General features: G+C 44.7%; 1 protein-coding gene across 2 annotated transcripts in view; it reads right to left on the minus strand.

Moving 5' to 3' along the window:
• Positions 1 to 87: 87 nt before the first annotated feature.
• The window catches only part of tec (tec protein tyrosine kinase), a 12075-nt gene continuing 1138 nt past the window's right edge, over positions 88 to 11024 (minus strand). The window contains exons 2-18 of one of the 2 annotated variants that reach the window (XM_020658422.3): positions 9939 to 10125; positions 9059 to 9163; positions 8718 to 8799; positions 7213 to 7341; positions 6939 to 6991; positions 5826 to 6031; positions 5622 to 5687; positions 4902 to 4956; positions 4601 to 4683; positions 4034 to 4167; positions 3145 to 3219; positions 2891 to 3062; positions 2440 to 2656; positions 2274 to 2338; positions 1582 to 1700; positions 1219 to 1376; positions 88 to 1123 (exon numbers count right to left, since the gene is read on the minus strand). In XM_020658422.3, coding sequence (XP_020514078.2) covers positions 1040 to 1123; positions 1219 to 1376; positions 1582 to 1700; positions 2274 to 2338; positions 2440 to 2656; positions 2891 to 3062; positions 3145 to 3219; positions 4034 to 4167; positions 4601 to 4683; positions 4902 to 4956; positions 5622 to 5687; positions 5826 to 6031; positions 6939 to 6991; positions 7213 to 7341; positions 8718 to 8799; positions 9059 to 9163; positions 9939 to 10076 — 1941 coding nt within the window. In that variant the 5' untranslated portion in view covers positions 10077 to 10125 and the 3' untranslated portion in view covers positions 88 to 1039. Of the gene's footprint in view, positions 1124 to 1218; positions 1377 to 1581; positions 1701 to 2273; positions 2339 to 2439; positions 2657 to 2890; positions 3063 to 3144; positions 3220 to 4033; positions 4168 to 4600; positions 4684 to 4901; positions 4957 to 5621; positions 5688 to 5825; positions 6035 to 6938; positions 6992 to 7212; positions 7342 to 8717; positions 8800 to 9058; positions 9164 to 9938; positions 10126 to 11024 lie in introns of both variants that reach the window. The other variant, XM_020658420.3, reaches the window with a different exon arrangement.

Consider the following 11024-nt stretch of genomic DNA (forward strand, 5'->3'; position numbering starts at 1 on the left):
CAAGGTGAACAAACAAAGGAAAACTACCTCCAAACAACATTGAACCATAGACGATACCAGAGGATAAAAAGCAGAAGAGGAGAAACATCAGTTCATTTTTTTTAATTCAAATTAATAAAATCTGAGTTTGTGCAGCAGAGTGAGACGTCCAGCGTCGCTGAATATTAGCATCAGTCATAAACATGTTGACGGTTAAAATGCTGGGAATCACATGAATACTATGCTAATGCTAAGCTAATAGTCATGAGGTGAGTTGAAAAATGGAAATATTACAGACAGAGGCGTTTAAAATGTTTTTAATAGTAATTTCCACTTTGATGAAACATGTTGTTGTTTCAACTTCGTTTCATTTGTTTTTTAAATTATTAACTCAATCGTACCGTAACATAACGTAACTTATTATAACGTATCGTATCGTAATATAAGGTACTGTTTTGTATCGTAAAGTTATGATATGTACCTTATGGTATAGCGTCGTTTCATATCTAACCATTAATTATACTGACTGTGAATGAAGGAGCGGGGGAGGGGAGGGGATAAAATACTGTCTATAAAAAGTGTGATGATGAAATTATGATGGTTCAGTCGATTGAAGAAAGACAATGAGTGATGACCTGGTGAGAATCTTTAAATACCACACTGAGTGAAGCTTCATAAAACATGTTGATGCTCATCAGATATCTGATAAAGGGATTATCTGCCTGAGAGAAAACATGGACGCTGTTCAAGAGATCACTGGAAGGATCAGGAGGTAAAGTTCTGAGCTAACGTTCCCACGGTGAAAGTTTTCCTCTCTTTCACTTCACGTCGGGGTCAAAGTCTTAAAACAACAAAAAATAAACTGTTAAACAAATCCCATGTGAGACAGTCCAGCTGCACTGTGATTGGTGGATGAGTGGACCTTCAGCTGTTGTGATTGGTCGACCCTTCCCACGTCATTGGCCATCTCCAGACACTGGTAGTACCAAATCAGCTTGTTCTCCATGTTGGCCCCAACACGGAGCTGTGATTTGTGGAAGCAGCTTGATTGGACGGTTTGTCAGTTCGAGGGAGGGGCATCAACTTCAAGACTGTCAGAGATCATCATGCAGAGCTGAGAGAACGCCGGACGCTCGTCTTGCCTCTGAGAGCGAGGGAACGCAGAGCGAGGGAACACAGAGCGTAAAGTCAGATTTTAAATTAAAAAAACATAAACAGGTAGCTTCTCGCGGCTCTCACCTCATGCCAACACAGCTGCATGATGTCATAGATGGCGGGCGAGGCCAATTTAGGCCGGTAGAGTCTGTGACCACTGGTTACCATGGTAACCACTTCATGGTTCATATTCTGTTCAAACGGCATGCGACCCTCTGAGAACACCTCCCACATCAGCACACCTGGAAACACAAAGCAGAGAATTCATGTTGGTTAGCAGTGAGCGTGTTAGCTAAAGAAAAAAAAAAAAGATTTCAGCCAAAACGGTAACCCTAGGTGGGATTATGGCTCTTTGTCTCCATGACAACAGTGTTTTGAGTGCCTGAAAACGCCTGCGTAGTGCAATCTTTTAAAAACAGCAACGATATGCAGCTCCTCTTTACCCACCGTACGACCAGACGTCCGACTTGCTGCTGTATCTGCAGAAATTGAAGACTTCAGGAGGCGACCACTTCACGGGGAACTTAGCACCCGATGAGCTGGTGTACTGGTCGTCTAACACGTACCTTAAAGAAACACAGGAAGGTTTATCAAAATGTTGCTCTGACCAATCAAAATCAAGATCGGACTGTGTCCATTGAGGGCACAGAAGCCTAACCCTCTTATTATCAGGTCAACAGGTGTTGCAGTGATGGAAGCGGGCAAGAGAAGTGGTTCAGATAGAAGTGATTGTACCCGACCTAAAAAGCCTCTGCATGTTTCTAATAAGCTCCACGAGCAGAAACGTGCTCAAACTAGGATCAATATTGGAGATGCTTTTGAAAAATGGAGAGAGGTTAGAACACAGAAAGGTTTACAGACCCATGCAGAGCTGGATAAACACTGAAGCTTCAGAGTCCACCACATGGTGACCTGAGTGAGCATCGACTCTAGAGAGGAGGGGGGGACAGCTCTCTATGATGTTTAGAATTTAGACTGCAGTACCCATTTTAACCACTAGGTGTCAGAGTTACATATTTCTCCTTAAATGTCCTAATTCAATATATTCCATACATAAATAAATTCCAGGTTTCAAAACTGTCTGAGTCCATTTCTATTTGACAGTCCTTGAGTGTTGGTGTGTTGGGATTAAATTCTACCTGGCCATGCCGAAGTCGGACACCTTCACCACCAGAGAGTCGTTCACCAGACAGTTTCTAGCAGCCTGCACGAGAGACAAGAGGAGGGAGGGACTCAGCAGTGATTTTTTTTTTAAAAACAACAAAAGGAGGTTATTTAAGGGGTGTTGAAGTCGGCAGCGGTCACCAGGTCTCTGTGGATGAAGCCGTTGGCCTCCAGGTGCTCCATCCCCTCGCAGACGTCCAGGCAGATGCTGAGCAGGGAGCCCACGCTGAAGCTGCCGCGCCGCTGCCTCAGGAAGTTCAGCAGACAGCCCAGCTCCATGAACTCGGTGACAATGTAGATGGGCCTCTGGTGGCTGCACACGCCGTACAGCTGCACCAGTTTAGGGTGGGACAGTTTCCTGCAGGACAATCACACAAAAAAATAAAGATGGAGAGAAGAAGTCAAGACCTACAACATGACTGAAGTCCTGTTTTTATTATTATTTCTGCAGAGATCATCCTTTAGTTCTCTCTCTTATCACCAGCAGAGGGCAGCAAAGATCAACTTATGTCTGTTTGATTTTTATCTCCACCCTTCTGATTGGTCCTTTCAAATCTCCTGCCATCCCCCCCCCCCCCCCCCCCATCCTTACATCATAACTTTGGCCTCCTCGATGAAGTCCTCCTCGTACATGGCTCCCTCTCTGATGGCCTTGATGGCCACTTTGTGCTGAGCCCTCCACTTTCCGAGCCTCACCAGACCAAACTGACCGCTGCCCACCTCCTTCATGAAGGTCAGCTCGGTGGGGTTGATCTCCCACTTGTCTGGAGGGAAACAGAGGAGGAGGAGGAGGGTTAGAAGAGAGTAAATGAAGACAAACATGTAGAAAAGGAAACATTAGCTCACCGTAGCTGAAACCAGCAGTGGACGGAGCAGACTTGTCCTGTTTACTTACGGGGTACCTCAACCTGGCAACGAGTCCTAAAACACCGGAAAACAAAAACAAGAGATTGTTCAAATACATTTTCTGTATGTGTGACATTTAATTTAAAGCTCACACAGTTAGCCACATTAAAGCGACCTAGTGTGTTGAAAATTGAAGCCAATATGAAAGTGTAAAATCCTGCAGTTCCTCGAGTGTCCACTAGAGGCTGAGGGTTTTTTTTTTTTTTTGCGCCTCCATCTCTTAGCCTCAGGGTCCTGTTGTTCAAAAGGTTTTTATCAGGAAAATTATGTAATCCACTGTTTGTCAACCAAGGATCCAAATCTGGATTAGGTTTAAAGGGGACGACTACATTACTTGTCCACAAGGGGGCGCCAAAATTCACACAAACTGAAATATTGACACAGCTGCTTGGAATGAGATATTTATTTTTTTAAATGTCTCAAATTATTTATATTGATTAAACAATTTCTTAATTTGTTCTTCTGTGTAATCCGTCATGGATCCGCCCTCTGCTGGGACCAGGATGATCCTCAGAATCAGATTTATTGTCCAGGTATGTTTACACACACAAGTAATTTAACTTCAGTGAACTGTGCTCTCTTATGTACAGGTACAACATTAAATATCAACAATAAACAGAATAAGAAAAGACTAATATTTACATGACTAAATATGTGGTGCATAGTGCAAAAGATGTGATGCATCCTGATGTGTTGGATCAAAGCGATCCTGATCCGACTCATCTGGATTAAAACCAGGTCCTGGTCTCCCTGATACCAACATGAGTCCTGTTGCAGGGGGCCCAGTGGAGGTTTGTGTCTGGTCCGGTCTGGACTTTGTGCGGCTCACCTGCTGCGTTGTGTTTGTGGTAATCGATGAGGTCGGGGACGGAGCTGAACACGTGTTTCTCCGCCAGGTAGAAGAGCGGCGGCGAGCTTTGTGTCTCCTTGATGTGGTAATGTTTTATAGCTGAGTGTCCTTCTCTGCAAAACACACAAAACAACACCATCAAACACACACACGCACACGCACACACACGCACACACACACACACACACGCACGCACGCACGCACACACACACACACGCACACACACACACACACACACGCACGCGCACGCACACACACGCGCGCACACACGCACGCACACACACGCACACGCACACACACACACGCACACGCGCGCGCACACACAGACACACACACACACACGCACGCACACACACACACGCGCACACACACACGCGCACACACGCACACGCACACGCACACAGGCTCTACCAGACTGACGGCTCACAGTGAGCTACATAAAATTACTCCGGTGTTGACAAAGGTCAAAGGTCAGGATATTATTAATGCACCGTTATCTCCACACACAGCACGCCGCTCGCTTCGTGCTGCGTGCCGTGCTCTTACCCTGCAGCACACTTGGTGTAGAGAGAGACGGTGTAGGTTCCTGCAGCGCTCGAGTCTCTCACAATGAAGGCTCCTTCTTTGTCCTGCAGGGGGCGACACAGACACACATTTATGAATACCTGACTTAAAGTCTTTATGTGTGATTTTTCACACTTAACTGTAACAGAAATCAAGTCTATCCTCTGAAAATAACTCCCTCGCCCCAGGAGAAGGAGGAAGGGAGAGTTAAAAACAGGGCGTGTCCCATGACGGAGAACAGAGACGTGAAGAAAGAGAAACAAGATGGCGTACGAGGACTCACTTCCTTCCTTAGCAGCTCCTCCGCTTTGTTCCTGTTGACTTGTTTATTGTACCATCTTCAAAAACAAACAAAGTCATCATAAAAAACATCAGATTATGTTTATGCATCGAGATGGATTCAGGCTGAACTAACTAACAGAGCCCGACCGATAAATCAGCCGATATCAGCCGATCACACGACTCTCAGTATCGGCTAATTTTAATCATTTCATTTGAGTTTCATTGTGTTTAACTAGCAGTTCTCTGTCACCAGCAGAGGGCGCTGTATGGATTACAACGAGCATCATCACTCTGCAGAGTGTCGAGAGGTGACACACGGACATGCTCAGTTACTTTCCATCTTGTCTTCGTTATAAATCTTTTCCACAAGTGTTTGATAACTGAAGGATCAAAACAGTAAATGTGTATTTCTATATCTACAGATCGAAGATACATTAAAAAGAAAGATATCGGCCGATATATCGGTATCAGATTGTTTTCCGCAGTATCGGCCTCAAACATCTCATATCGGTCGGGCGCTGTTTGAGTGGAGATATCCAGCTCAGAGATCTTCAATACGAAGAGTTCTAATGTAAATCAGTGTTTTCAAACATTGGTACAGAAGAATGAATAAAGTGTGTATGATTCCTCTGACGTCCTGAGACCCCCCGCAGGCCGCACACATTAACCTCTGCAGGTACAGTAACGTGTGTGTTTACTGTGAAATCATTAACCCGCTCACACAAACTGCTCCAGGTTTCCAGATTCCTTCTCCGTGACGTAGTTACTCGGGATGTAGCCTTCCTCGCTGTGGAGCACACACACACGGAGACGGGGGGGTGAGGATTCACTGATACTCACACAGAGGGGGCGTGTCCAGAGGGGGCGTGTCCAGAGGGGGCGTGTCCAGAGGGGTGGTCATGGGTTAAATATGTGACTCACTCACCCGTACTGGTTTTGTGCTTTGAACCAGTTGACGTCGGACTGATCCAGAATGACGTACTCGCCTCCTTTCACCAGACTCAGGTCGTGAGGCTCGGTGGCCGTGAAGCTGTACAATGCCACCACCACCATCTCCTCCTCCTCTTCATCACCACCACCATCTTCATCATCATCTGTACCAGCCTGAGGGAGGGGCGGAGCCGGCCGACGCTGCTTTAACAAGGTGGAGGTCACTTCAGACTGTAGTTAATTATCTGTGTGTGTGTGTGTAACAGTGTGTGTGTGTGTGTGTGTGTGTGTGTGTGTGTCAGTGTGTGTCAGTGTGTGTGTGTGTGTGTGTATAACAGTGTGTGTGTGTGTGTGTGTGTGTGTGTGTGTGTCAGTGTGTCAGTGTGTGTCAGTGTGTGTGTGTGTGTGTGTGTGTGTGTGTGTGTCAGTGTGTGTGTGTGTAACAGTGTGTGTGTGTGTGTGTGTGTGTCTGTGTGTGTCTGTGTGTGTCTGTGTGTGTGTGTGTGTGTGTGTAACAGTGTGTGTGTGTGTGTGTGTGTAACAGTGTGTGTGTGTGTGTAACAGTGTGTGTGTGTGTGTAACAGTGTGTATGTGTGTGTGTGTGTGTGTGTGTGTGTGTGTAACTGTGTGTGTGTGTGTGTGTGTGTGTGTGTGTGTGTGTCTGTGTGTGTGTGTGTGTGTGTGTGTGTGTGTGTGTGTAACAGTGTGTGTGTGTGTCTGTGTGTGTGTGTGTGTGTGTGTGTGTGTGTGTAACAGTGTGTGTGTGTGTGTGTGTGTGTGTGTGTGTGTGTGTGTAACAGTGTGTGTGTGTGTATGTGTGTGTGTCTAACAGTGTGTGTGTGTGTGTGTGTGTGTGTAACAGTGTGTATGTGTGTGTGTGTGTGTGTGTGTGTGTAACAGTGTGTGTGTGTGTATGTGTGTGTGTCTAACAGTGTGTGTGTGTGTGTGTGTGTGTGTGTGTGTAACAGTGTGTGTGTGTGTGTGTCAGTGTGTGTGTGTGTGTGTGTGTGTGTGTGTGTGTGTGTGTGTGTGTGTGTGTGTCAGTGTGTGTGTGTGTGTGTGTGTGTCAGTGTGTGTGTCAGTGTGTGTGTGTGTGTGGGGCGGTTACCTTCTCGTTTTTCCGCTCCTCTCCAGGAATCGGGGGTAAAGGTTTTCTAGAAACTACAAAAAGAAGGAACAGAAACCGTAAAGATGTTTATCATGTTGTGAAGTCAGTTTGAATAAATGAAGAGAGTCACTTCCTGTTTTTCTTTCACACTTGGTGAATCAAGAGTTTCTCATTTACAGTGTAAAAAACACTCTTTATATTAAAACCATCATTAATCTAAATATCTGAGCTGTGGTTTGGTGTGGAGTGATTTAAGGTCATGGTGTCCTCTTACTGTCTCCAAACAGGTTGTACTCCTCACAGCCCAGCGCCTGCTTTTCTGCCTGACGACAGCAGAGCCACGCCCCCTCCTGCCAGAACTGAGGATGGAACTTTGCCAGGATCACTGAGTTGTCTTTGATCTCTGCGGACACAAAATGAAGTCAGAGTCCATCACCACAGATTAAATATGAATGTTTCCCCCGTCTCTTCCTGCAGGGGGCGCTGGAGTCCCATCGATGGCGGTCTCCATGCTGGAAATGCTGTCTCAGTCTAACTTTCAGTCAACCTAACGACAGGCTGAGAGCTGGAGCTGAGGCGGGTTTTAAACCTCCTCACAAACCGTTACACCGCGCCCACCTGTCAATCAGGTCAGCTACACGCCTTATTGTGAATAACTCTTATCCTTCATCAAATCAAAACTGATGAGTCATCAAAACATTCACCCCCCGTACAGTGTGTGTCCATCCAGACATGAGCTAATCACACCTATTTGGTTTTTTGAACCAGGCTGTAAACATGTTCATCTCTGCTGTAAAAACAGGCTTTTTAGAATGGGTGTGTATGTGACTTCCTGTGCTTCTGCAGCCAGCCTCTAGTGGACACTCCAAGAGCTGCAGGATTTTAACACTTCAGCATCGGCTTCATGTTTCAACAGCGGAGGTTTGCTGCTTGGGTTATACACGTTCAGTCACCACGGCGAGTACCAGCGAACAGAGATGGAAACAGCCGGGGCTGATGGGACTTTTGATCCACCGCACCGTGGGTGTGAAAACCAGTTTCAGGTGTGAAAAGAAGTTTAAAAATAACTTTCCTGTGAAACGAATAGAGACAAATACAATAGACAAGTAGAGAAGACAATAGAAATGTATAGAAAAGAAACAAATAGAAACTAAGAGAAGAGAAAAGAATAGAATAGAAACAAATAGAATAGATCAACACAGAATTAAAACAAATAGAAACAAATAGAATAGATCAACACAGAATTAAAACAAATAGAAACAAATAGAATAGACAAGTAGAGAAGAAAATAGAAATGTATAGATTAGAAACGAATAGAGACAAATACAATAGACAAGTAGAGAAGAAGAGAAAATAATAGACTAGACACAAATAGAATAGATCAACACAGAATTAAAACAAATAGAAACAAATAGAATAGACAAGTAGAGAAGAAAATAGAAATGTATAGATTAGAAACAAATAGAGACAAATAGAATAGAAACTAAGAGAAGAAGAGAAAATAATAGACTAGACACAAATAGAATAGATCAACACAGAATTAAAACAAATAGAAACAAATAGAATAGACAAGTAGAGAAGAAAATAGAAATGTATAGATTAGAAACAAATAGAGACAAATAGAATAGAAACTAAGAGAAGAAGAGAAAATAATAGACTAGACACAAATAGAATAGAGCAACACAGAATTAAAACAAATCGAAACTAATAGAATAGAATAACACGTAATAGAAACTATTAAAACAGAATAGAAACAAATAGAATAGAATAGAGACTTACCCTCTTTAAGGCTTTGGACCCACAGACTTCTGCTGTCGTGACTCGGTGCGAACACGTACAGAGTGTAGGCGTCGTAAACCACCTGAACACAAACACAAACGTGTCGTTCCCTTATCTCTCTGACTCGATCCACTTCCTGTCTCTAATTAAAACCCTAAAAAGTCACACAAAACAAAACGAAAAGAACTTGTGGTTGGCCAAAGGTGACAACCTGAGGGCTGATTTATTTATTTTAAATGTCTGTATATATTTGTCTCTCTCTGCCCAACAGTCAGTGATTGTTACTGATAGAATCGAGGCCAAAACAACAATAAAGAAGTGAGTTTGATGTGGGTCTGTACCTGAAAGGGGTATTTGTTCTGGCAGGGGATGATCCCTCCTCCGTTCTTCACGATCTCCACACACCTGATGCGGCTGAGCTCGATCCAGCCTCTCCTGAACTTCTTCTGTGGACGGAATCAGCAACAGAAGATTATATCAACCTCACACTAAAATATTTAATTTCCTAATGAGGGGCGTCCTTTAAAGGAGCAGTATGTAACTCTGACTCCTAGTGGTTAAAATGGGTACTGCAGTCTAAATTCTAAACATCATAGAGAGCTGTCTCTCCCCCCCCCCCCCCTCCTCTCTAGAGTGGATGCTCACTCAGGTCACCATGTGGTGGACTCTGAAGCTTCAGTGTTTATCCAGCTCTGCATGGGTCTGTAAACCTTTCTGTGTTCTAACCTCTCTCCATTTTTCAAAAGCATCTCCAATATTGATCCTAGTTTGAGCACGTTTCTGCTCGTGGAGCTTATTAGAAACATGCAGAGGCTTTTTAGGTCGGGTACAATCACTTCTATCTGAACCACTTCTCTTGACCGCTTCCATCGCTGCAACACCTGTTGACCTGATAACTGCTCTCATATCTGACAAACCGAGGGGCGTCCAAAACGGCCGTGTGGGGGGTCGCCTGAAAAGCGCCTACCTTCTCTGGTCCAAACAAATCCAGAGCATTCAGGAGCAGAATCTGAAGTTAGAAGGAGGACATACTGGCTGCTGCATTGTTGTCAGAGAAGCCAGCACTTCAACATAGCATGTTTCCTTAATGATCAGAGAGTAAGATACCTTTATCATCTCACTCTCTACACAGCTCTCTGATTGGATCTTTAAAATAATCCAGCCGTGTAATTAAAGTAGAATTAATTTTTTCATTTTTCTTAACACTGAATAAAAAGTGACCTCTGCTTTCCCGTCGTAGTACGTCAGCCGGCTCCTGGTGAGGACAAACAGCCTCTCCTTGTAGTTCTGCGGCGACGTCCTCTTCTTCTGCTGCGACCGCTTGATGAGCCTCTCCTCCAATAGCACCTCTTCACTCATCCTGGCCCCCGTCCACGGACTCAGCCCATTGGCCGGTATTGTCAGGAGGCTGGAGATGAGCAGAGGAGATGAGCAAAGTTTATTTAGAAACATTTTATTTTCCTATGAGATTAACTATTAGGGCGGTCATTAAATAGTTAATCGAAATTCATTTAGGTTTGAAATGAATGCAGATTTATTTTTTATCCCTGTAGATACTCGTCGTCAGTGTCTCCCTGTAGTCTCAGTGATGTAGCTGACGAGTCCACCTCATGACAGCACACATTGACCTCATGACATCACACACTGACCTCATGACAGCACACATTGACCTCATGACATCACACATTGACCTCATGACATCACACATTGACCTCGTGACAGCACACATTGACCTCATGACAGCACACATTGACCTCGTGACAGCACACATTGACCTCGTGACATCACACATTGACCTCATGACAGCACACATTGACCTCGTGACAGCACACATTGACCTCGTGACAGCACACATTGACCTCATGACAGCACACATTGACCTCATGACTTCACACATTGACCTCGTGACAGCACACATTGACCTCATGACAGCACACATTGACCTCATGACTTCACACATTGACCTCATGACAGCACACATTGACCTCATGACAGCACACATTGACCTCATGACTTCACACATTGACCTCGTGACATCACACATTGACCTCGTGACAGCACACATTGACCTCGTGACATCACACATTGACCTCGTGACAGCACACATTGACCTCCTGACAGCACACATTGACCTCGTGACAGCACACATTGACCTCGTGACATCACACATTGACCTCATGACAGCACACATTGACCTCATGACAGCACACATTGACCTCATGACAGCACACATTGACCTCATGACAGCACACATTGACCTCATGACATCACACATTGACCTCATGACAGCACACACTGACCTCATGA

Source organism: Labrus bergylta, chromosome 22 (genome assembly GCF_963930695.1).
Source record: "Labrus bergylta chromosome 22, fLabBer1.1, whole genome shotgun sequence".
NCBI lineage: Eukaryota > Metazoa > Chordata > Actinopteri > Labriformes > Labridae > Labrus > Labrus bergylta.